At 34.5% G+C, this 27,010-nt stretch overlaps 3 protein-coding genes across 3 annotated transcripts; all 3 read left to right on the top strand.

The window, feature by feature from the left end:
- Nucleotides 1-6,006: 6,006 nt before the first annotated feature.
- LOC104894755 (universal stress protein PHOS32) lies at nucleotides 6,007-8,620 on the top strand. Its single transcript, XM_010681062.3, has 4 exons — nucleotides 6,007-6,280; nucleotides 6,972-7,081; nucleotides 7,233-7,351; nucleotides 8,305-8,620. Exons 1-4 carry the CDS (start codon nucleotides 6,094-6,096, stop codon nucleotides 8,387-8,389), a joined length of 501 nt encoding a protein of 166 aa, XP_010679364.1. The 5' UTR covers nucleotides 6,007-6,093; the 3' UTR covers nucleotides 8,390-8,620.
- Nucleotides 8,621-10,589: 1,969 nt separating this feature from the next.
- Nucleotides 10,590-15,828, top strand: LOC104894754 (GTP-binding protein SAR1A). The gene is made up of 3 exons (XM_010681061.4): nucleotides 10,590-10,958; nucleotides 11,531-11,662; nucleotides 15,274-15,828. Exons 1-3 carry the CDS (start codon nucleotides 10,830-10,832, stop codon nucleotides 15,592-15,594), a joined length of 582 nt encoding a protein of 193 aa, XP_010679363.1. The 5' UTR covers nucleotides 10,590-10,829; the 3' UTR covers nucleotides 15,595-15,828.
- A 10,119-nt stretch (nucleotides 15,829-25,947) lies between these two features.
- LOC104894848 (hypothetical protein) lies at nucleotides 25,948-26,460 on the top strand. Its single transcript, XM_010681194.2, has one exon. The coding sequence runs from the start codon at nucleotides 25,948-25,950 to the stop codon at nucleotides 26,458-26,460; it is 513 nt and encodes a 170-aa protein (XP_010679496.2).
- The last annotated feature ends 550 nt before the right edge of the window (nucleotides 26,461-27,010 follow it).

Raw genomic sequence — 27,010 nt, 5'->3', positions numbered from 1 at the left:
ACATCGATTGTTTTTAAAGCCATCTTAACAATTAATCTTAAGTCCTTAACTTACAACAATTAATTGCTAGTATGTATGGTAACTATCACCATAATTACTTTTGTCATACAGGTTCAACATAATGTTTATCAATTCAAAAGTATATGAGAGGAATAAGTTTTGTAAATATAAGGTGATACTATTATAGGGAAAAAAGAAAGAAACTTTAATCTATAATTGGTCATACAAATTATCGAAGGTAGTTAGAAATTCTTAAATTTCATTATTGCATTATACATGATAAATCATCAAAGACAAAGACAACATACAAAATTATGTTTCATATAATTGAGATTTAATCAATTAATTGACTAAAATATATATGGTATGAGATATTATATATAGTGTAACTAACGTTGACATTAAATAGTGCTTAATTCTTATCCTCTTTAGTTCTATCTTGTTCTTATCATAATAATGTTTCCTATTCTCTCTATGTGGACCTGAGTCTTCCATACTTTTAAGACTTCAAAGTTTCAGCCAAAAAACCCAAACAAGTTGGCAAAAGTGGAAAGGAAAAGTAAAGAAGTTGTATATGATTGAGTAGAGAAGAATGGAAGATTCATAAAATTTTCAAGGCTTTTAAAAGTTCAAATCAAGTGGATGCCAAGTTGTTTGTTTACACACTAGTTGTTGGCTTAATATCTAATGGTTTACCTTAAGTCCATAAGACCATAACGATGTACAAAATCTGTATTTTTTTCGTAGCAAAAAGAATACAATAATTGAACATTTTATACTTCACAAATAATACTTAATTGTTGCATTCTTTCTGTTATGGAGGAAGTATTTAACATCTCCACGTGTAGATCATGTCTTATTTTCCCACGTAGTTTTGGTTGGTTGTCACGTGTATAAACACTGAAGATGGTTATATACTACCTATGTTGTTTTTAAGTTGCAACATTTGATTATTTTAATACACTTACTAAAAAGTCAAATATTGCAATTAAAAAAACAGGAATAGTATTATTATACTGATTAATATTTGTTATCATTGATACTATTATAGACTTAGTAAGTTAGTATGTTTATTTTACAATCATTTGGCACTAATAGGCTGGCAACAGAGCAATGGAATTTTGTAAAAAGGGTCATGTGGAGTATATAGATAGTCGAGTTGATTTGAATTATGCAAAAAAGATTAGAATCATTAACAGGAATCACAATAAGTCGGATTGGATTGGATTAGAGTTTTCAAACTCTAAAGTTAATTCATATCTATTCGGATTTGTATTAATCCATCGGATTCAGAGCAATTACATTACAAATCGGTCGAGTTTCAGTCAAATTTGTACTATATTATCACTTAGGAAATCAAGGATCAAAATGAATTTTTATATGTATATTATATTTACGCGCTTTCTAATAATATAAACTTAATATCCTATTGTTATAGGATTTTATTCTACCAATTGATAAATTTGCAGTAGCAATCATATTTGGTTTGAGTCGGATTTTACCTAAGCTCCACCTTTTTTAGGATTAGATTTCATATTTTTGAATTTAGGTCCAATATATTTTTCGAATAAAATTTATGTATTGAATTGCTCCCCCTAGTCGATACAAATTGACTTATCCAATGATTGGATACAAGGGTAAAAAGATAATTTACATTGAATAGTCTAAGCCTACTCCATACATCTTTTATAAGTCAAAGTCGTCAAAGGTACTAGTTTAAAGGAAAGTAACCCTTCTAAGAAAATTAAGTAAGTATCAATTAAAGGACATGTTTCATAAAAGTAATTGTTGTAACAACTATTAAAGGTGGCTCTTTACAGTAATTTTTACAAGAATTAATGTCCTATTTTAATTGAAACTCCAAGAATTAATGTCCTATCTTTTCTTCATCATCACATGGACGATATGGAAGGAACGGAACCACCGTATTTTCAGTGAATCATCCACATCACTTAAGGACCTAAAAGACCTAGTCTTGCTTAGGCTTGGATGGTGGATCTCAGGTTGGGGAGAAAGCTTTCCATATTCACCTTCTGACATTTCTCAAAACCCACAATGCCTGTTATGGGGTGGAAATGGTGGCTCGAATAATGACTGCAATATCCAAAAAAACCGAATTTCATGGAGCCCGCCAGAGACAAATTGTATAAAATGGAACGTTGATGCGTCTGTTAGTGAATTTGAATCATGTTCGGCAATTGGCGGGGTGCTAAGAAATCACTCCGGAAACTTTATCTGCCTCTTCTCATCCCCTATACCATTCATGGAAATCAATAGCGCGGAAGTTCTAGTAATTCACCGTGCAATCAAAATCTCGTTGTCAAATCAGAGCTTTCAAAATTGCAAATTCATCCTTGAATCTGACTCCTCAAATGCAGTAAGGTGGTGTAACAGTGAAAGCGGAGGGCCGTGGAATCTGAATTTCCATCTTAATTTTATCAGAAATGCAAGAATGAAGAATTTAAACATTGAGATTTGTCACAAGGGCCGAAACGCAAACTTCGTAGCTGATTCTCTCGCCAAGCAAGGTCTGCACCGTCGTTCTGAATTTATTGCGTGGCTATAAAGCATCGGTCATCTGGAGGTCGCAAGTGGTGATGGTTGGCTCATGAGCAGAAATTAGCAAATATCTCAAGTATGGCAGAGAGGTTGGTTGTTTTATTCCTAGAAGATACAGATAATGAAAGCTTCTCTCATCAAACCTGGAAACAGGCCCAATGGACGCGGATTTCAACTCTCAAAGGCAAGGAGCAAGGATGCATGGTGGATCTTTTGTAGTTTGATCTGATTAGGGGTCTAAAAGTGGAAAAAGGGGGGGCCTTCTGTATTGTAGTAGCAGGTGTTAAACTTTCTCATACAAGCAGGGTCTTGGTTGTCTAAAACAATGTATTATGGTATGTGCTTTGTGACAAAGGATGGAAGGTCTCCTCTCCTCTGGGTGTGAGTAATCACTATAAAAGTTTTATCCTTCTGAGGAGGAATACCTAGGTTGAGTTTTTTGAGACTTTTTATCCTTTAGATGAATTAATAAAAGCTAATTCTAAATTATCAAAAAAAAAAATCTCGTCACTTAATATTAGGGTTGTTTAATGTCGGATATCGGATCGGAGGAATTGCAATCCTAAATTTGCGGATCGGATCACCGGATTTTCGGATTGGGTCGTTGACATTTTTGGAAAATTCCGATGCATATCCGATTCGAAAACTCGAATTTTTTTCGAATATCCGATCCGAAATTTCGGATCGGATCGGCGGATTTTCGGATCGAATATTTTTGAACACCCCTGCTTAAGATCCTATTCTTTTACGTACAGTTTCAGTTCAGTTCAGTTCAAATCTAAGTATCTCTAATAAGATTGGAACTGAAACACAAAATATTTACCATTAGACGTTTTGTATTGTGAAATAGGGGGTGGGGGCTTTATTGTAGGTTAGAAACCTGAATTCAGAAAAAGGAAGCCATCCAGTCCAAGCAAAAAAGTAGTAGTACTACTATTCGATCCACTAATCATTGGGTCTACACTACAATGAATTATGGCTAAAGCCCAGATCATGGAAAAACTAATTTGGATTAAGAAGCCCACTTGAAATAGTCGAGAAACCATTCACTATCAAAGTGTGTGAGTTTTGGCTCTTAATTACATATGCAAATAGTTAATGGCCCACTATCTGAACCTTATATGAAAAATGAGATTATCTTGTAAAAGACCGTCTATTTTCAAATTAAAATTAAGTAATAGTAAGCTCAATATTAAAAAGAAAATTACTCTAATAATGACTAAGTTAATTTTTTTCGGTGATTAATTTAATCTATTTAGTGACTAGTATTACTTTTATATTAATCGGCTGTTTCTTTTAATAATTTTTGATAAAAAATTAAGGTCTCATTCTTCATGTCTAGATATTTTTTCTTGGTAACATATCTTGATAATTTTCTACAAGTAGAGTTGAAAAGTCTTGTTAGGATAAGAAAATTCTAAGATATTTATAGATTAGGATAAGTGGAAATTATATATGAGCCTTCTTTTTCTTTTGTTTGTGAAGAGCACATCACGTATTTACACAAACGGGACTGTTTTTTATTTTTTTCAATATACTAATTATACAAAGTACTCCATTTTTAGATATTCGGCAAAAACCTCGTTTTTTTGATAAATTATGCTATGCCTTTAACCCTAACGATATGTTTGGTTAATGGTTATAAATAGTAGATATAGATGTGAAGTTTGACTATGTGAAAAAAAGGTTACTATGTTACAAAGTGAAAATTTCATCATGATAAACTACTGTGAGAAAAAATGACTATATTAAAAAAACAGTCACTATGGTAGATAGTAACTATATAGTGTAAATATATAAGGTTGGTATATGAAAAAAAAGGTTACTATGCTAAATAAGTGGCTTTGATCCACAATAATATTATTGTGAATCAGGTCCACGCAAGACTAACTCTCTAATATGTGATTTTCACTGTCTCTAACATTTTAAATGATTTAATTTTATCGTCAATCAACAAAAATTGTTAAAAAGCTTATAATTCTAAAATACACATATAAATTAATCTTAAAAAAAATTAGATATGAGATTATGCTTAAAAAGTAGACTTTTTAGATATTTTGAGAAAGAGTTCTATCAATGTGTACAAAGTGATGAATCATGAAAGTAATGTTTGTGTACATTATTTCTTCCGATTAATTTGAATCTATCTAAATTCTACCCACTTTTCATCAACGTGGACAGCGAGAACAGTTACACTTACACATAAATCTTCTTCCAGTTTCTCATCAATTAATGTGGGAGACATTAGCCATATACTGTATCATCAGCCACTTGAAAAGACTAACAACTATTTTGATGCTTGATTAGTAATGTACTCAATAATATAACTGTACGATGTACCAAGGATGTTTTGACTTAGTGGTTAACATTGAGGTGTTGTGAAGGATAAGTTATAGGTTCGAATTCCCCCTCTCCTTCTTTGTGCCTTCGTGGCTCATATGGATCAAAATAAAAATAAAAATAATTGTACGATGTAAAAAAATGAGTCTAGTTGAGCTACTCGAAATCTACTCGGTCAATATTCGGACAAAACTCGGTGATAACTCGACTCGAGTGAGCCCGACTCAACTCAAACTCGACTTGAAATTCTAATAAGTCGAGTTGAGCTAAACTCGAACTCGACTCGCATCATTGTCACCCTACCTATCTCCTTAGAATTATATACTTGGTGTATAGGTTAGAAAAACTATTATAGTATTAAGGACTTGAGAAAATGAAAGGCTATCAATAATGAATCCAGATTCCAGGGTTGTATCTTAATCCACGTCTATTTGGCAATTTGATGATAAATAGCAAGTGAAGTAACCACTAACCAGTAACCACCTGTCTTGTACCTGATAGTACTCTTATTTTTGGCTTATAATAAATAAAAAAAACACTTCATCCACAAGAAGTTTTGTTATAAAAAAAATTTGGCAATAATTTTTTTACTAGAAAAAAGTAGGGTTAAGAGCCTAACCCTTTTAAGGATGAGGAGCTAGCTCATGTGGTAGAGCACTCCCCTCTGATTCTTGAGGTCATGGGTTCGATCCTTACCCCCAGCATTATATTGGGGTATTTCCTTAGCATGCTTTGCATGCTTTACCAGTCAATGTGCTGGTAGTTCCTACAAGGCTAGTAACTTTGGTAGGGGTTAGCCCTTGGGCTAACTTAATTTCCCAATCAAAAAAAAAAAAAAAAACCTAACCCTTTTGATTAAAAATAATCATAAGAATTTTTTTAGCTGCATTAATAAAGTGAAGTTGCGTTTAGTAATCCCAAATAATAATAGAAAAAACAAAACCAACAACACTAATAAATTAATTAATTTTCTCAAATCATAGACTGTTGTTTTACACTTAAAACATTGGCTTGAAAACAAACAACACTCACAAAACTACTAAATCCAAACAACTAATAACACCATCTTCATCTTCTCTATAAATAGCCAAAACATCCCTTTTTCTCCTCACTTGCTAAAAAACACTTATTTTGAGAAAAAAACCCTACAATTTTTTTTTTTGAAAAAATAGTAAATATTTATTTTTAAGTAAAATGGAAGTAGAGAAAAAAATAATAGTGATGGCAGTAGATGAAAGTGAAGAAAGCATGTATGCTTTATCATGGTGTCTTAATAACATAATTTCAGTTTCACAACAAAATAATTGTACTTCTAATACTACTCTTGTTCTTCTCTATGTTAAACCCCCTCCTCCTGCTTATTCTGCTTTTGATGTTGCTGGTAAGTATATATGTATATCTTATTGTTCAATTATATTGACTATTTGTAAATTCTTCCTAATTAATTTCAGTATTTATGTCTAAATTTTTATGGTATAACTTCTCTTGAACAAGAAACAAGCTAAAATAGTGTGTGAATTCTTAGTTTGATGCATGAATAATATCTATTGTTGATTCATACTTAATAGTATAATTTTTTTTTACTAATTTTATCACTTTGTTTTTTCTAAAAAGATATATAAAGTTAAGGAGAAAGTCCTAATATATTAACTCTAATATGCAAATTAAATAGTAGTCATAATTCATATGGATTTGACTAATTTTGGAAACCTAAGATGGTAATTTTTTTTTATGAATTTCCTAATTTTATGTTGATAACTTGATATTAAGAACATATGGTCTAGTGGAGATGACTGAAAAGAAACAATTTTAATTTTTAGGTCGGGAGGGTGACAAACAAAAAAAAAATACGACTTTTCAGAGACTTGTGTTTTTAGTTAACATTCGCTTAGGCTTGGTCACTTCGACCTTCTTTCTGAGGGGCACCTATTCTCCCAAAATTACGTGGCTATTTTGCTCGAGTTCCTTAGAAAGAGTTGTCTCGTGCAAAAGATAACAAATACGAATGTATATCATAAAATTTTGGTCAAATTTAAAGATTTTCAACCAATATGTGATGGTTATTTTGGCAGGGTACATGTTTCGAAATGATGTAGTAGCAGCCTTAGAAGAGTACACAAGTAAGCTTGTTGACTCAGTAATGTCTAAAGCTCAAGCAGTTTGTATGAAATCCAACATCAAAGTACACTTCTTCTTCTTCTTAATTATCCTTAAACTTCTACTTATAATAATTAAGCTACTCTTTGATTTGATTGACGATTATTGTAATAATTCAAAAATAATTATAATTGCAACTTAACTTATGTTTTTGTTCATTATTCTTATGATGTTAGATTAAGCTGGAAAAAAAAGTTGGTAGTGGAGATGCCAAAGATGTTATATGTGGAACAGTTGAGAAATTAGGAGCTAATATGCTGGTTATGGGAAGCCATGGTTATGGATTTGTGAAGAGGTAAGGTAACCATTTATTTCATACTAGAAAGTAAAGGGATAAACTTGTAAAGCTTTAGGGTCTATAGTTCAGCTCTGGACAACTCTTTTACTCTCACATATCACTATTCATTTCAGTTTATTTCAGTTCAACTGTTTTATGCCGAAGTGAACATACCTTTAATACATGAAAAATAATATATTTGTTGTCTACGTTTTATACACATATTTATTTTGTGTTCGTGGTGAGAAACTTATAACTTTATTAAAAGTCGGTAAAAGTTCCTAATATAGTAGCTTAATATAAGATGATATTCCCTGCAATTGTTTAAAATCCTATGTAGTAGGTTTACAAATCAACAGACTTTCTGAGTAATAATTTTTTTAATGTAAATAGTAAAAAAAATCCTTTATATTTTTCTGAGGTTATGAGAGGGTTTTTTTTTAGTGGTGCAACAGTTATATGTAAAAGCTTCTATGTATGGACTTTTCATCTAATTTTCATATGATTAACATTCTAAGGAGTGCTAAAATGTATTTGCTTGAATGTAAGAAATTCTGAAAAATTTATCATTTATAGAGTTTGCCTTCCCTCCTCAAATGATAAGTTGTACTATATATGTGTTAGTCGACCAACAACATAAAGATCTTAAAACTATATATGTTCATCAAACAAAGAAGCAATAATTAAGTGCCCATTCAGTATTACTATAAGTTTTCAGTTTTTGATTTTATGAATATAAAAGTCATATGATGTAAAAGGGGTAATAAACTTAAAATTAGTCATACTTATACTAAACATGTCAATTCTAAAAACTGATAACTAAAAGCTGGAAACTACCTTTTCTAGTGTCCATATATTTGTTTTTGATTTTCAAAAAAAAAAACTGAAAATTGGAAAAAAGGAATAATAACGAACAAGTACTAAGATTTGAATTAAAACTATAACCACTTATATATACTTTGTGATTACAGGGCTCTTTTAGGAAGCGTAAGTTATGATTGTGCCAAGCGAGTTAAGTGTCCCGTGATGATTGTGAAGCATCCCAAGAACACTTGATGGTTACTCTGTCTTTTTATATTAGAAGATAAGGTCGTCTCAAAAAGTTATCCTACCTTTTTTTTTTCTTCATATAGAAGCACCTTCTTTTGTTTTTAAAGTTATTTCAATATCTTTCTCACTACTAATTACCAATTTATCATCAAAATTATGTACTTGTACAGAATTAAACTGTGTGCTTGTATAAAATAGTTTTTATAGTTTCCATTTGACAAACAAATGTTTGTAATATTTTTGCTGAATTATTTTTCCCAAAGTGAAGTGAGTAAATTGATAAGGAATGGATATATATATATAAATTGACAAAATATGTTCATCAACTAACTGGAGATGTGTTATAAACTGATAGGAGCCAACCTACCATATGAAAAAAAGCCAAATATCTCTTTAAACAAAATAATCCTAAATGACAAAATGTAACTACTAAAAAAATAGACGGAAAATATAAAAGACCTCCATTGACAATTTGATCTCAAACCGACACTTACAATAGGTCATCAACTTTGACCCGACCAGCCCCAAAAAATAGCGGGTTTTGGACATGAAATTTCGACTTGTGATCAGCCCGATCCTATTTTGGGCAAAAATTGGGCCATGGACAATCAAATCTTCAAATTCAGGCTAAATTTTGGTCAGATCAGAAACGCTTGGCCTAGTCCGAACTAACGGGTTTTGACATGAAAAAGTTGGCCCAAAGCTTTGGACCATTTCTTAGAACAAAACTCGACTCGACCATGATCACCTTTTCTCACAACTTATTTGGTCACAATCTGAGATGAAAGTAAGGGCTAGGCCCAATTGCCATGCACTGCGCAATACAATAACTCCGTCATCATCTTCATCAAAAATAATGATCATTTTCTCCTAGATAATGTCCACTTAGTAGTTATTAGATATTATGAAGTATTTGACAATCACGAAATGCACAATTGCGCATATGTTTCAAAATGGTGCATTAACTATGGTTAAAACTCTCCATTCGAGCCATCATGATTCACGTATAATGAACTCATCGTCGTATACTAGACACTATTATTTATGTCCAATCAAACCGAAAAATTCACTCTTCTTACAACTTGCACTAGTAAAATATAGCTTGACACACATCCTGATATAGTTAGTTTATAAAAAAAAGCGAAGAATTATTACAAGGAGTGACAATAAAAGGATGAATTGACTACATGACACGAATTAGCAATCCAATCGATCATCCGATTTGTTCTCGGGAGACATCGGTGAACTGCCAACTATTGAACTTATTTAGTAGATGTTTGATATCCTTCACGATATTAGTTATTTGTCATGGAGGAGCCCAAAGACCTTTAACTGCGTTGATGATCAAAAGGTCATCACCTTCAATGAAAACGTTTTTTATATGTTATGTTGGACGACAAAGAGTAAGCCTTGATGTAGAGTAGAAGATTCGACCATGAATGCTAAAGTATAACTAAAGTTGAAAGCACAAGCGTAAATTAAATTAGGTCACAGAGTGATTATCAATGATAATTCTTATTACGACCTGCGACATACAAACCCTTTCTTAGTTGAAGCTCTCACCCTTCACAATGGCCTATTGTTAGCCATCTAAAATGCATGTTATGGCCTTTTTATCAAAGACAATAACCTAAATACTACCTCCATATCTTTTTAATTGTTACACTTTGACATTTTACACTATTCATAAATTTTTCTTTGACCATCGAATGTGATTTATACGTAAATAAAAATATAGTCATGTGGGATATTATTATGTTCGTCTTAACATGTATTTTATTAATATGTATTTTTTATAATTTTTACATATACAAAACTAAAGGTATATATGTCATCAACGTTATGCATTGACATGCGTGAAAAGTGCAAGTATAACAATTAAAAAGAAACGAAGGGAATATCATTAATAGTTTTCCTAAAAAATAAATTATTAATATTTGGAAAATGATATATGTAGCCCTTAGGGCTATGTATAAGGTGCTTATAATGGAAATAAAATATTAAATCAAGCATTTATTACCTCAATTGATGTGAAAATGTGTCTTGAATTCTTAAACTGTTTCCATTTAAAGAAATGTATTTAATGCTTATATGTACCCTTAATATTTACTAGTATTACTTATTTTTGTATATCTAACTTACTATTAAATTCTTTGAATTTCTATATAAAGAAGAAAACAAAAACATGAATATAAAATTACATGTTTAATTCCATTCTTCACCAAACCCAATGACACACACTTACACCACTCTTGCATCACCTCTCCCTCTCTCTCTTTAGATATTTCCATCACTCCAAAATTTTCTCATTTAATCTTCTTGTCGGCTGCATTTATTTGTGAGAAAATTTTCATTGATCAAAAAATTTATTTTTTTGATCTGGAATAATTGGGTTAATTGATCTTCTTCTTTTGATCCCAAAAAACTAAATTCAAAGGCAAAAATCATGTTTCTTTTTGATTGGTTTTATGGGATCTTAGCTTCTCTTGGTTTGTGGCAAAAAGAAGCTAAGATCTTGTTCTTAGGCCTTGATAATGCTGGTAAAACTACCCTTCTTCACATGCTCAAAGATGAGGTAATTTTCTTGCTCTTTTTGTACAAATTGCTTGATTTTTAGGATTACCCATCTCAATTTTATGAATTTTATTGGGAAAAAATCGATCTTTTGGAATTACCCATCTCATATTTGTTTAGGAAAATAAGTTGAATTTTTGAATAGTGTTATAGTTCATAAAGAGAAATGATGGATTTGTTGTTTTGATGTGTGATATGATCCGATCCATGTGAAATTATAACTGGGTGTCTCTAATTACTTTGATTGTATTATAGGAGTTAAAGTATATTTTGATATTGAGTATTGTGTAAATTGTTTATTGTTAGTGTTTTGATTTGTTGTTGAATGATGGAGAATTTGAAGTGATATTGAAGTGGGTGTTTTAATTATATGGGGATGCTTAAATGGGGTAAAGTTTGATTGTTATTATGGGTAAAAGTTTGATTGTTATTATGGGTAAAAGTTTGATTGTTATTATGGGTAAAGTTTGATTGTTATTATGGGTAAAAGTTTGATTGTTATTATGGGTAAAAGTTTGATGGTTATTATGGGTAAAAGTTTGATTGTTATTATGGGTAATATGGTGAATGCAGAGGCTGGTTCAACATCAGCCAACACAACACCCAACATCAGAAGAGTTGAGCATTGGGAAAATCAAGTTCAAAGCTTTTGATTTGGGAGGTCATCAGATTGCTCGTCGAGTTTGGAAGGATTACTATGCCAAGGTACATTATATTGGTATGATAACGAGCTGATATCGTGCTGTCCATTGGGATTTCATTGAAGTTTGTCATTGTTGGTGTAATTAGCTATTAATGAGATGCATTTTGTGGTTCATTTGTTTATCTTGTCATGTTTGTGAAGATCATTGTGCGAGAATAGGAATGGACGCCTTTTACTTACTTTTTTTATTTGGCAAAGCTCAATATATTGTGTTTCTCGTACTAGGGTACTTATGTTAGACACGGGTACACCTCTAAGTTTCGATCTTGGCTGTTTAACAAATTTTTTCTATGATTTCGCCCAAAATGAATGTGTCGAAGTGCCACACCCATGCTCAATTTGGAGGATCAATTGTGAAGTGTCCAACATAAGTACTGGAGGTGATTTCAAGAGTCCAATTACAATAGTTTCTAACATCTTTTAGTGCTGGTGAGTACAAACATAATTGAAAATTGGGACTCAAAGCCAAAGTGTGTGCTTCAGTAGGCGACAGGCCATAGACAGTATAGCCTCTTGAGCTTGCTATAGGATGTGTTAAGACTTAAGACTGTAGACAATAGAAAAAAGCCCTCGCAAATCTGCTGGCTCTTAACAGTTTTACACACAGGTTTTAATAAAAAGGTAGCTAAACAAGTTAATATGAGCTAAAGGTGGGATCTAACATGAACATTGGCCTAGATTCTGTTATACTGGGTATTGAGGATGAAACGAGCTTCCACTAAAGGGTTGCCAACAGTGACATATCTTTTTCTATATAATTTCGATAGATTTTGAGACTTTGAGTCATTGGCCTATCTAGAAATGAATTTGCTGAAGGAATGTGAGATAGAGCAGTAGAGGCGTAGATACAAGATCATCTTAACTAACAACATCAACTAGCAACCACGGACAAACGCCTTTTTGAATGGAATATTTCTTGGAAGACTCTGCAGTCACTGTATCTATATCACTTTTACTTTATATCTTGACAAACAAATTGAAAGATTCCCTTTTTATATGGTAAAGGACAAAGTGTCATTAGAGGTGATGGTGATTTTCATGCTCTGGGCTCTAAAGAAGTCAATAATACCTCACTGATTACTGTCTTGTCATTTTTTAATCCCAAAGAGTGGCCTAGTGTGGCCTTGACGAAGATAGTTTCTGTTACCATTGTTGAAAAAGAATGTAAGAAACACAAATTAAATTCCAATAATCAGAAATGTTATTGGCGTAGGCCCATAGGAGACTAGATAGATGTTTTGAGGTTAGTATTACTGTGTTTAGCACTGATAGGTGAAAACACTAGTTCATGCTCAATTATGGAAACTAGACAATATTGTTTATTACCTGCACCTTTACTCTATAGCTTGCCTTGCTAGATTGTGTCCTATTTTACTAGTATAACGTGTGTTTATATTTCTTGGATTCTTGTGTTTTAGTTTCAACTAGGTCTTGGTTATCACTCCCCAAGACTTTACCAACTTATTCTAGTTGAAATCAACCATAGGATGGCTCTTTAAGCTGTTGCTTTTGGCTTCATGTAATCCAATTTCCATTATGCTTCATATATGGTTACACCATTGCATGTGTGATCATTTAGGCTATCCTCCTAAGATAAGCTTTTGCGTTCGGCTAATCAACTTTTCATGTTAGAAATTGCAATGATCATTCCTAATTACTAATTTTAGCTTAGAGAACTTTGATTGATAGAGAAGCACACACACAATTACAATTCTTATTGGAAGCCAGTGTGAGCAGGGAGAAGCTAATGGATGAATACTTTGTATGTTTACTGAAGTGGACAAGTAAGTTATATTTATCAATCGTGTCTATCAAGCAAGTTATATTAACTTTATCCATCGTGTCTGGTGTAGCCACCAGACACAAAAGATGCAACTGCTTTGCTAATGGCACCATGACTGCTCTGTATCTCAATTGGGAGCTGATACCCCCTTGTGGCTTGGTAGCCTTCTGATAAGCGCAATCTAATTCTACTACTACTTGTTATGAAGCTCATTCTAGAGGTCCTGGGATAAACACCATGTGCTCATGGTTCTGGGGTGGGTATTCCCTTTGGTTGATTTGACTAACCCTTAGGAACACGCCTAAGTAGTTTTGGTTTCGGTGGTCAGAAGATGCACGGAAACTGCATTTTTATAAGCCGAAAAATCAACATATTGGTCTTTTCTGGGAATTTAAGAGAAAAGAGAAAAAAAATAGAAAACAAACTTATGATGGTATACAGTGAGTATATTTTGGCGGTAGTGGATCGTTTTTGTGGTTTTGAGATGGTTAGGGGTCGGGTCTCGTCAGTTGGATATAAGTATATAACCATAAGTGAAACAATGCAAGCTGAGAGTTAGAAGATGGTTCCCCAATGTTACTTGGACTCTTTATCTTACCTCAAGTACCCATGTTGGATCTTCGATACTCCGTCATGGGTATGGACACATGGACACTTCCTTTTCAGGGCAAAATTATGGAAAATTCTCATATAATAGCCTAGTAAGACATCTGAACAAGTCCTTGTGTCTGGCATGAGTACAAGTAATGTAGGTTTCCCCTTCTGCGTCTTCCCTCTAATATACAGAAATTGGGCCCATTTGACAGGTTTGAACAGACTCTCTGCTGCATGGTTCGTGCTCAGTTGTAATGTCTGCTTCATTGACCTTGAGGTGACTTTGCTTTTGTTTGTAAGGCTGTGGAACTGCTTCATGGTGATGGTGTTACATTTAATATTTCAGCAGCTAGGTTGGTCTGGCAAGCTCATTATGGTGCAAGTAGTACTATGTGATAGAACTGACATCTTTAGGACAGATTAAAGAAGAAGATTATGGACTTAAATGGAACTTAATTGATAATTTTCTAAAAAACAGTAAGATGAGGATAGTGATTACAAGCTTTCGAGAGGCTTGCTCTCTCCCAAAAGAACTCTTAAAAGTTCACCGAAAAACTACTCAATATTCAACATTCTCCCCCTCTCCCTATTCCATTCTATTTATAAAGATATTTCTTCCCTAACTCCCTAACTTATTCTTCAAGCTACTACTAAATCTAACTAATTATTGTAATACCAAAAGTACCCCTCTCCCTAGGTTGATTCATTACGTACTAGCTGTATCTGTGTGATTCTTGCTCTATTTTATCTGCAGTTATTGGTTATGGACTAGTATACACTTCTATCAAAGGTGTATCTAGATACTCATGTACAAGTTGCCATCTTTTTATAGGATGAAGCATTAATCTGTACAGGGGTTCACATAAAATGTCTGCACTTCCTTTTTGCGTTGTTCTTTTCACCTTTAAAAATAGTTTCAAGATACATTAGTTAGACAAGGGGTAAATGGCCAATAAGTTCATGAATAAGTTTTATTAAGAACCAACAAATTAAGATGAGAGGATTTTCTAAGGTGAAAAGTACGAAGGTGGCCATAAACTTGTTTGGTTGAATAAGTACTGGTTGACTGACAGTTTGGTACGTAGCATAGTAGAAGCCTACATAAACTTAATGGATAAGCCTTTCGGTTCGCCTCATAATGGCATCTTTGTCTTCTCCCTACTTGTTCTGTAGACAATTGTTAGGGATTTAGCTTCACTATTTGGTGCAAATTATGCATTTATCTTCTCACTCCAGGTGGATGCTGTGGTGTACCTCGTTGATGCATTCGATAAGGAGAGGCTTTCGGAGTCAAAGAAAGAATTGGACGCCCTTCTATCTGATGAAGCCTTGGCCAATGTTCCATTTCTCATCTTAGGAAACAAGATTGATATACCTTATGCTGCTTCAGAAGACGAGCTCCGCTACCACCTTGGTCTATCCAGCTGTACAACCGGCAAAGGGAATGTAAACCTCACGGACTCCAATGTCCGACCTCTCGAGATCTTCATGTGCAGTATCGTCCGTAAAATGGGTTACGGTGAAGGGTTCAAGTGGATGTCTCAGTACATCAAATAGATGATGATGAGTGGATGAGACATAAAGTTCCACACAGGGAAACAAAATGTAGGGAATGAACTGGAAAGGTTAAAAGAGGTTGATGGTATTCATCATGTAGTTTGAAATGGTTTCGAATTTAAGCGGTTGGGATTATGAAATTAATACCTTGGATTTGCATGGAATTAACAGCCAGTGATTTTTTGTAACATACAGGATTTTTCCCTCTTTGAAGTTTTGAGCTAGCTTTTTATATCTGCTTGATGCTTGGATTAAAATGTTTTTTAGCAGTAAATATCAGGACATCAAATTCAAAAATGCTTGTTGAAATCTCATTATACAGGCTATAGCTACTTTAAAATTGTTACATATTCCATACTCAGATACCTAAATACTCCTATAGACTCATGTTAGCCAGTTAATCAATAATCATTTAGCCAAATTTACTGGTCTGTACCCTGACAATTTTGTTCACTACTTTGGTCTCAAGTGCATACGTTATGCATAGGTCCATGTATGTATGCATACGTCGATGTAATGTGTTGTAAGATAGATGGTTGTGTTACTTAACCATTCACCCGACTTTGGTAGCCCTACACGGCTACACGCCTACACCCATTCGGTGACACCACCAGTCCACGACTATCCCGTGCCAAGGAACACTCCTACACCCATTCGGTGACACCGCCAGTCCACCACTATCCCGTGCCAAGGAAGATAACCACTGTAGCATAAACAAAAATCAGAGCTCTTATATAAGATTAAGTATGAGCTACATCAATATCCTTGTGAGTTGTGACTCTTTTGGTCCACTATCCTTGTGCTATTTATAAACGCAAAAAAAAAAATGCACTATTTATCATATATATTGAATCATGTATCATTTATTCCTGATCATGAATAACTGATCTTTGATCCATATTAGAGGTGATTTTGGGCCGAGTCGACCATTCCTAAAAAAAATTTCCATTGATTGGACCGGGCCGACCGGGCCGAGCTGAAATGTAGACTAAAAAGTCATTAAAGACTTGTCCAAAACTTGTATCAAAGCCAAAAAATTTAGGTCGGACTGAGCTCGAAATCAGGCTAAAATAAATTATGCCCATTTAATTAGCTCTAACCCATATTAGGGTGCTTTATTTTCTATCTTATTCATATCATGACGCTAATCGAGTAAAATAATATTTATACAAATATATTAAAAGGCATGTGTGACAATGTATAACACCACGTATCACCTATTTTACTTCACTAGAATTGTTCAATGTGTACAAAAGTACATGTCGATTAACAAAAGTAAAATTACATTGCAACAAGATTTGAACCCGTGACCTCTTGCTATTATAACATGACACAATTACCATCTCAACCAACTTTTAATCATGCTTTAAGTGTCCACAATAAAAATTTAAATTAACATCTAAGAAAAGACATAATACAATAAGAAGCCACCAGAGAATCAACCCTCTTGGTAAAAATGAATCTGGAGGCCATCGCTTTGCATTATGAAAAAAGAAAACCTCACTTATTGAACTACAGAAGTGGAAGTAAGGATGTGTAAATCAATAAACATAAAAAAAAAAATCTAAAAATCTATTTAGCAAGGAAACTCTGATGAAGATCATGTTTCCCATTTTCGAAACTCGACAGGAAAAATTTCTTTGAAAGACAAGCGAGATTCCTGCCTCAATAATCTTCAGTCACAAAATGATATTTTTTCAACTAAAAATCTCTTAGCTAACTCTATAGTCTATGCCTATTATATACATCTTTTGTCGGTTTTAAACAAAACTACAACATATTTCTATGTAACAATAGTTATTTAATCCCAAATTTTGGATTTCACAAGAAATGAACAAATGGAGTGTTCAAAGTCTTATTCGAGGCAACACAAATATGCCAAACACCCGTGCAATGTTACAAGTCACAGCGGCTTTCCTAGAATTGTTTCGGGAGAACATATGACCGGCCGGAGAAGTCCAAAAATGTCCCAAAAACAACCAAAATCGAAAGTTGTAATACACGCTTTCGTACTTTCCAGTGGCCCGGGATCCGGACGGCACGGAGTGCCTTCTAGGGACATGGGATATCATTGGAAAGGTGTCAAGTGGCTTGGAACGAATATATGGATGCATTTACATTCATATTGAGCCAATTATGGGATTAACTAGAAATGAACAAATGCGGTGTTCAAAAGATTTTCGAGGCAATGCAAATGGTGCGAAATACCCACGCAACGTTACAAGTCATGTCGGCACTCCTAGGAATGTTTCGGGAGAAAATATGACCAGGCCCGGAGAAGTCCAAAAATGTCCCAAAAACAGCTAAAACTGAAGGTTATAGTACACGCTTTCGGACTTTCCCGGGTCCGAGCTCTAAATGCCACGGGCTGCCTCCTAAGGACACTTTAGGTCATTAGAAAGGAGTCATGTGGCTTGTAACGATATATGGATGCATTTACGTTCATTTCGAGACAATTTTAGGTTTCACGAGAAATGAACAAATGGTGTGTTTAGAGACTTTTCGAGGCAACACAAATGGTGCCAAGCACCCGCGCAATGTTACATGTCAGATCGGCCTTCCTAGCAACGTTTCGGGAGAAATATGGCCTGCTCCGTAAAAGTCCAAAAATGTCCCAAAAACAGCCAAAATTGAAGGTATAATACACGCTTTCGTAATATTTTGTGGCCCGAGATCCGGACGGCACGGGGTGCCTTCTAGGGACATGGGATGTCATTGGAAAGGTTCAAGTGGCTTGGAACGAATATATAGATGCATTTACGATCATTTTAAGGCAATTATGGGTTTCACTAGAAATGAACAAATGCAGTGTTCAGAAGTTTTTCGAGGCAATGCAAATGGTGAGAAAACCCGCGCAACGTTACAAGTCATATCGGCACTCCTAGGACCGTTTCGGGCGAAAATATGACCAGACCCGAAAAGATCCAAAAATGTCCCAGAAACTGCCAAAATTGAAGGTTATAATACCTCTTTCGAACTTTCTTGAACTTTGAGCTCCGAATGCCACGAGGTGCCTTCTAGGTGCATTTACACAGTAGGTCATTAGAAAGGAGTCATGTGGCTTGGAACGAATATCTGGGTGCATTTACGTTCATTTCGAGGCAATTTTAGGTTTCACGAGAAATGAACAAATGGGGAGTTTAGAGGCTTTTCGAGGCAACACAAATGGTGCCAAGCACCCGCGCAATGTCACAGGTATGATCGGCCTTCCTTGGAAAATTTCGGAGAAAATATGACTTGACCCGGAAAAGTCCAAAAATGTCCCAAAAACAGCCAAAATTGAAGGTTATAATACACGCTTTCGGAATTTCCCGGGGTCCGAACTCCGAATGCCACGGGGAGCCTCCTAAGGACACATTAAGTCATTACAAAGGAGTTATGTGGCTTGGAACGATATATGGATGCATTTACGTTCATTTCGAGACAATTTTAGGTTTCAGGAGAAATGAGCAAATGGGGTGTTTAAAGGCTTTTCGAATCAACACAAAATGGTGGCAAGCAACCGCGCAATGTTACATGTCGGATCGGCCTTCCTAGCAACATTTTCGGAGAAAATATGACCAGCTCCGAAAAAGATCCAAAAATGTCTCAAAAACAACCAAAATTGAAGGTTTTAAAACACGCTTTCGGACTTTCCCGGTGTCCGAGCTCCGAATGCCACGAGAAGCCTCCTAGGGACACGGTAGGTCATTAGAAAGGAATCATGTGGCTTGGAATGAATATATGGACGCATTTACGTTCATTTCGAGGCAATCTTAGGTTTCAGGAGAAATGAACAAATGGGGTGTTTAGAGGCATTTCGAGGCAACACAAATGGTGCCAAGCACCTGTGCATTGTTACAAGTATGATAGGCCTTCCTAGGAACGTTTTCTTAGAAAATATGATCAGACCCAGTAAAGTCCAAAAATGTCTCAAAAACAACCAAAATTGAAGGTTATAATACACGCTTTCGGACTTTCCCGGGGTCCGAACTCTGAATGCCACGGGGTGCCTCCTAAGGACACATTACATCATTAGAAAGGAGTCATGTGGCTTGGAACGAAATATGGATGCATTTACGTTCATTTCGAGGCAATTTTAGGTTTGAGGAGAAATGAACAAATGGGGTCTTTAGAGGCATTTCGAGGCAACACAAATGGTGCCAAGCACCCGCGCAATGTTACAGGTATGATCGGCCTTCCTAGGAAAGTTTCGGGAGAAAATATGACCAGACCCGGAATAGTCCAAAAATGTCCCAAAAACAGCCAAAATTGAAGATTATAATACACGCTTTCGGACTTTCCCGGGGTCCGAACTCTGAATGCCACGGGGTGCCTCCTAAGGACACATTAGGTCATTACAAAGGAGTCATGTGGCTTAGAACGATATATGGATGCATTTACGTTCATTTCGAGGCAATTTTAGGTTTAGGAGAAATGAGCAAATGGGGTTTTAGAGGCTTTTCGAGTCAACAAAAAATGGTGCCAAGCATCCGCGCAATGTTACATATCAGATCGGTCTTAGCTTCCTAGCAACGTTTCCGGAGAAAATATGACCAGCTCCAAAAAAGATCCAAAAATGTCTCAAAAAAGCCAAAATTGAAGGTTATAATACACGCTTTCTGACTTTCGCGGTGTCTGAGCTCCGAATGCCACGGGAAGCCTCCTAGGGACACGGTGGGTCATTAGAAAGGAGTCATGTGGCTTGGAACGAATATATGGATGCATTCACGTTCATTTCGAGGCAATTTCAGATTTCACTAGAAATCAACAAATGGGGTCTTTAGAGGCTTTTCGAGGCAACACAAATGGTGCCAAGCACCCGCGCAATGTTACAAGTATGACGGCTTTCATAGGAACGTTTCGGGAGAAAATATGACCAGACCCGGTAAAGTCCAAAAATGTCCCAAAAACAGCCAAAATTGAAGGTTATAATACACGCTTTCGGACATTCACAGGGTCTGAGCTCCGAATGCCACGGGGTGCCTCCTAAGGACACATTAGGTCAATACAAAGGAGTCATGTGGCTTGGAACGATATATGGATGCATTTACGTTCATTTTGAGGCAATCTTAGGTTTCAGGAGAAATGAACAAATGGGGTCTTTAGAGGCATTTCGAGGCAACACAAATGGTGCCAAGCACCCGCGCAATGTTACAAGTCAGATCGGCCTTCCTAGGAATGTTTCGGGAGAAAATATGACCTGACCCGGAAAAGTAAAAAAATGTCCCAAAAAACAGCCAAAATTGAAGGTTATAATACACGCTTTCGGACTTTCCCGGGGTCCGAACTCTGAATGCCACGGGGTGCCTCCTAAGGACACATTACGTCATTAGAAAGGAGTTATGTGGCTTGGAACGAAATATGGATGCATTTACGTTCATTTCGAGCTAATTTTAGGTTTGAGGAGAAATTAACAAATGGGGTCTTTAGAGGCATTTCGAGGCAACACAAATGGTGCCAAGCACCCACGCAATGTTACAGGTATGATCGGCCTTCCTAGGAAAGTTTCGGGAGAAAATATGACCAGACCTGGAAAAGTCCAAAAATGTACCAAAAACAGCCAAAATTGAAGATTATAATACACGCTTTCGGACTTTCCCGGGGTCCGAGCTCCGAATGCCACGGGAAGCCTCTTAGGGACATGATAGGTTATTAGAAATGAGTCATGTGGCTTGGAACGAACATATTGATGCATTTACGTTCATTTCGAGCCAAAAATGACCCAAAAAACTGCCAAAATTGAATGTTATAAGTATTAGAAACTAAAGGTGTCCCAATTAATCAAAATTTAGCTGAACTAATACTACCTTGGTTATTTTTCTATTACAACAATGTTTTTGGACACAATTTTAAGCATTTGGAACAAATGAGTAGTTTAGCATAAAAGTAACTCTTTAATTTACTAGGGTAGGAGAGAAATTATCCTTAGAAAATAAAAGCAAGTTTATAAGGCAAAGTGAGTAATTAATGATGGTTTTAATAAGATAAAGCAATGAAAATATTATCAATTAAAGTTGCTTTTCATACCAAAAGTGGAATTGTTGCAATATTCGTGAAACGACCCAAAATAGTAATTATTGTAATATAATAAGAATATTGTAACCTCGTCTCATGTACGAATCTATAATATGTAAACTTTTGTGTATTTTAGGAGTTTTAGTGCTTTACCATTTAGTACTGCCATACATAATCTATTCTAGAATAAGTAAGATGTTGACAGAGACTGTGGAATTAGAGAAAGCAAATAGATAGAAATAAAAAAATTGTGATATGTGCAAAAAGAGTTGGTCTTATAAGAGACCATCTAATTTTAATTTAAAATTAGGCATTTTTCTTTTTTGGTAAGATGAAGGGGACTTACATGAGATGGGGATATGAGAAATTACTCAAATGAGTCCCATGAGATCTGATCCCTATATTTCTCAGGGATAACAAATGGGAAGCGATATCACTACTCCACCACCTCAACCTCAATTAGCCAACTATTGTATTTTTTGGGTCCGGACGTTACCCCGGATTGATATTGTATTTCCGAACTTGATATGCATTTTTTCTGATCATTTCCAATAAAATATATTATGGGAAACTCAACATTTAAAAGGTACAAATATAATAATGTAGATACTTAAAGTATAATTAAAAGTTGGTTGATATTTGAACCAGTGACTTCTTGCTATTATAACACGACACAATTACCATCTCAACCGACTTTTAATCATGTTTTAAGTATCCACAATATTATATTTGTATCTTTTAAATGTTGAGTTTTCCTTAATATATTTTAGTGGAAATTGAAAAAAATACATATCAAGTTCGAAAACACAATACTAACCCGGAACAACACCCAAATCCAAATACAAATTCATTATAAAAAAATCATCATTTTCCCCTTTATTAATTTCTACTCTCTTGATTCACCCTTTGAGACAGTCTACATCACATATCCAAGTTCCATTCATTTACCTTAAAAAAAATAAAGAGAGGAAAAAGCTAAAGTCAAAAGAAAGGCAACCATTAACATACACATACTATTGAGTATTATTGTCTTATTGATAAGCCTACTAAAACAAAAACAAATATCTTGAGTCAAAAAAATAGGCACTAACACATGAACTTTCCCTTATCACACATATTCTTCCACGTTACAATTAATACAAAAAAATTTCAATTATTCAAACATAACTCGTTATATCTTTTTATTACTATTGACTTTTCACACTCTTAAATCACACGTACTCCACTGTTTTTTCCCTACTATATATAAACATCACTTCACATACTCTTTTCTCAAACCTCACAAAAACACCAATATCAATATTTTTCTTCCATAAAATTCAATACTTTTTCATTCTAAAACACACAAAAACAAAAAAAAAGATGGGAAATTTTAGCTCATGCATAAAAACCCAAAATTCATCACACTCAAAAAATATAGCAAAGTTAGTTGATACACAAGGAAAAATAACACTAGTAAATCTTCCTATAACAGTTGCTGAATTAATGCTTGAAAATCCTGGATTCGCCCCTGCTCCGATAGAAGATCTCCGGGAAACTCGCCGGATTCCGGCAATGAAAGCTGATGAAAAATTACTTGGCCGGAAAGTTTACCTTCTACTACCGGTTGACAAAGTCAACTCTAGGTTGACTGACTTGCAACTAGCTTCTGTTGACTCTCTTCTTTGTTCTTGTAATAATAATAAGAAGGTGGGTGAAAGGACACGTGGCGGTTCTAAGGTTTCTCCAATTTTAGATGAACATAATTTAGAGGAATTAGTGAAGGATTTGACCGGTGGAAATGGTCAAAGGAAGAGATTTTGCAAGGTTTGGGAACCTGTTCTTGAACCTATCTTGGAATAAGGGTGTTAAATTTAGATGGTAGAAGTATATATATACATATATATATATATAGTTATGATTTAGAAGTAAAAATGTAATTTTAACTGTAGTTGATTAGAAAATTAACACATTTCTTGATTCATTATTTTGTACAAAGAAAATTACAGATTATATATATATATTTCATTATATTGTTACTTTCAATTCAAATTTTATTTTAATGCTATAATTTGAATAATGATATATTATTTAGAAATTTACTATGTCATGTTGAAACTACAACTTTTTATATGTTAAAACACGTGGCAAGATATACTACACAAACCTACATCTTTTGACATGTTAAAATACTAAAATTAAATCCTCCACTATATTGCATAAAATTTCACTATATGTTTTCCGTTGATAAAATTCACTATATTGTATATAAGTTCATTATATCTTTATAAAACTCGTTATATGAAGTTAATATCAATTACCAACCCGGTACACACTAACTTAGTCTGCACCAGATCCATTTAACACTAGTAGAAAAAGGTCAATTTGCGTCACCCCATTTGCGTCGCACAAACACGGAAACGACGCCAAAATTCCATTTGCGTCGCATGCAACAATGAATCGACGCACAAGACGAACGATGTGCGTCGTATGTAATGCAATGTGCGACGCACATTACCCTCTGCATTACTCTGAATTGGGCTGGGATAGCCATTTGCGTCGCACCGTATACGAGGTGCGACGCAAATAGGTGAAAATGTGCGTCGGATCTGCATTCGACGCAGACCATTGATAGGCGATTTGCGTCGAGGGCTGTGGCGTCGGACCCATGTCCGACGCAAATAGGCGCCTCACATCCGACGCAAATCGCCTATTCTGTACTAGTGTAAGTTTCATTTTATATTTATAAATAGGACATTAATATAATGATGGTCTATTGTGACTCCTCTTTCCCACCATGTCGACATACATTTGAATATGAGATAATAACCCGTTTAGTCTTTTTTTTATTTGATTATATTCATTAAGCATACTTGATTTGCACCCAAAAAATATCATACTGGAGACACAAATTATTTTTGTAAAGTCAAATAGACCAATAATATAATTGCATTGACTATATGAGCCTATAAGAGGGTTCAATTGTATGGGTTGAAATATATCAAGTTTTCTGATAAGCTTCTTTAATTTTAAGAGGAATCAATCTTCGGCCAAAGGAGGGGGAAACAAGGTGGATGAAAAAGAGCTCTCAATTCTTGTTGAGATTCGATAATAAACTATCTGGCCAGACATTCTTTCAAATCTCATTACATTTAATGATGCACCGGACACTCTCTACGGGTCATCGTTTTGTGTTTCAGACACTTTAAACGTTTTCGACACTTTACGACACTTTTAGATATTTTGAATTTTCTTTTGAAAATAAATAGTGAATTGTAACGAGATCGACATAGTTTTTTGTTACTAGATGAAATAATTTCCCTCTCAACCTTACTTTTTCCTTTCAATATCTCTAAATCTCTCAAAATATAGCCTAATCTACTACCAAAACTGTAAAATATCGTGTTCTCTAACGTTTTCCCCCACGTTTTTTTTTCACTTTAAGAATTTGTGTTCTCCCGTGCGTGTCTACATGTCCCGTGTCCGTGCAACTTAATTAGCATATTAGTATAAATAATTAGAAAATGATAGTTTGAAATATATATATTTAAAAATAATTTTGACAAATCATATGCCTTTTTCTAATACTATGTTTTTTTAACCTACATACTTTAACTAGAGACAAATGTAACAAATTTGTACGTGACTATATTTTTCTTTTATCTATATATAAAGCACATATAATGATTAAAGTAATATGTAAATAGCTAGTGCGAAAATACAAAAACTATAAAGATACTATTATAGTACAATTGACTTTTAAAAAAAATTAGCAAACGAGCAATATTGTAGTGCGGACAGAAATTAGAATAGGAGTAACAATTTATAACACATGTTTATCCTTATTTCTTAATCAGTAAACAAAGTTACAGTCAAACTAAAGAGTAGAATGAGCATGCTATCACCCAACTATAATTAATTTTAAAGTGCCAAAAACAGTAGCAAGCAACCATGAAATTTCCTTCACACCTCTCTTTTACGTCATAATTTAATGCAAGAAATATATAATCATAACTCATTCAATTATTCAACACTCGTTTAATTTTCTACTATTTTTGACCTTTGGAACTTTTCTCCTAAACCACACGTACTCCCCTCCTTTTTAACACACTAATTCAAAAGACAAAAAACTCAGTAATAATATCCCACTATATATATATGCATAAATCTTACTTTTAATTCCTTATACTTCAACAACCTTTTATTTCCAAGAAACATATTATTCCATATATTTATATCCTCCGTCTTTGAGTCTTTTCACGTCGTTGTATAAAAACCAGAAAAACGAGTAGGTCTCATCACAAGTAGCCTATCACATATATATATATATATATATATATATTTACTATTCTTCTTCTTTGCATTAAAACAAAGGAAATGGGAAATTTGAGCTCATCATTATCATGCATTAAAATCCAAACTATATCAAACTCAAAAAATATAGCAAAGTTAGTTGATTCATCAGGGCAAATGAGACTTGTGAATCTTCCTACAACAGTTGCTGAATTAATGCTTGAGAATCCGGGTTTCGTGCTTACTCCGGTGGAAGAACTCGAGAGAGATCACCGGATACCGGCGATGAGAGCTGATGATGAGTTACTTGGTCGGAAAGTTTACCTATTGGTGCCGGTTGATAAAGTCAACTCTAGGTTATCTGACTTGCAACTAGCTGCTATTAAGAATGTAATGAGTTTATATTGTGATCATAAAGTAGGTAAAAGGACACGTGGAAGTTCTAAGGTTTCTCCTTCTTTGGGGAGTACTGGCTTAGCCGGTCAGAATTTGGAGGAATTTGGCGGGAATAGTAGTAATACCGGTGCAATCGGTCAAAGAAAGAGAATTTGTTATGCTTGGAGACCTGTTCTTGAACCTATCTTGGAAGAGTGCTAATATTATTTACTAGGATTTTATTTTATGACAATTTTATACATGTTATTCTTACTTTAGATAGGTTGTTATCAGTTGAAAAAAGCTTGCTAGTTAACATTTATTCATTAATTAATCGTTACAGTGATTCTATTTGTCAAGGGACCAACTCAACCAAAAACTTAAGTTTATGGATGAGGCTCTAGGAATAGATTTATACTCTATCACGTCCTCTCATGCAAGAGCCCTTGAGGCTTGAAGTGTGGATGCAAGGGGTGGATGAGATTCAAACACGTGACCTTTTTGTCAGGCTGGCTCTTGATACCATGTCAAGGGACCAACTCAACCAAAAACTTAAGTGTATAATTGAGGCCCCAAGAATAGATTTATATCAAGAGAGACTCACAAAGGGGTAAATAATTCAGATTGTAATTGTTATGGGTCGTTTACCAATAGCAATAATGGATGATTACACAATTTGAATAATTTTGAATTCGCCTCAAACAAAAGAGAATTTCCGTGATGATCTTACGATTTTTTGAGCAGTTGGACAACAATTACAAACAGTGTAAGG

This window comes from Beta vulgaris, chromosome 5, assembly GCF_026745355.1.
Source record: "Beta vulgaris subsp. vulgaris cultivar EL10 chromosome 5, EL10.2, whole genome shotgun sequence".
NCBI lineage: Eukaryota > Viridiplantae > Streptophyta > Magnoliopsida > Caryophyllales > Amaranthaceae > Beta > Beta vulgaris.
This window is presented reverse-complemented; position numbering and strand designations above follow the sequence as displayed.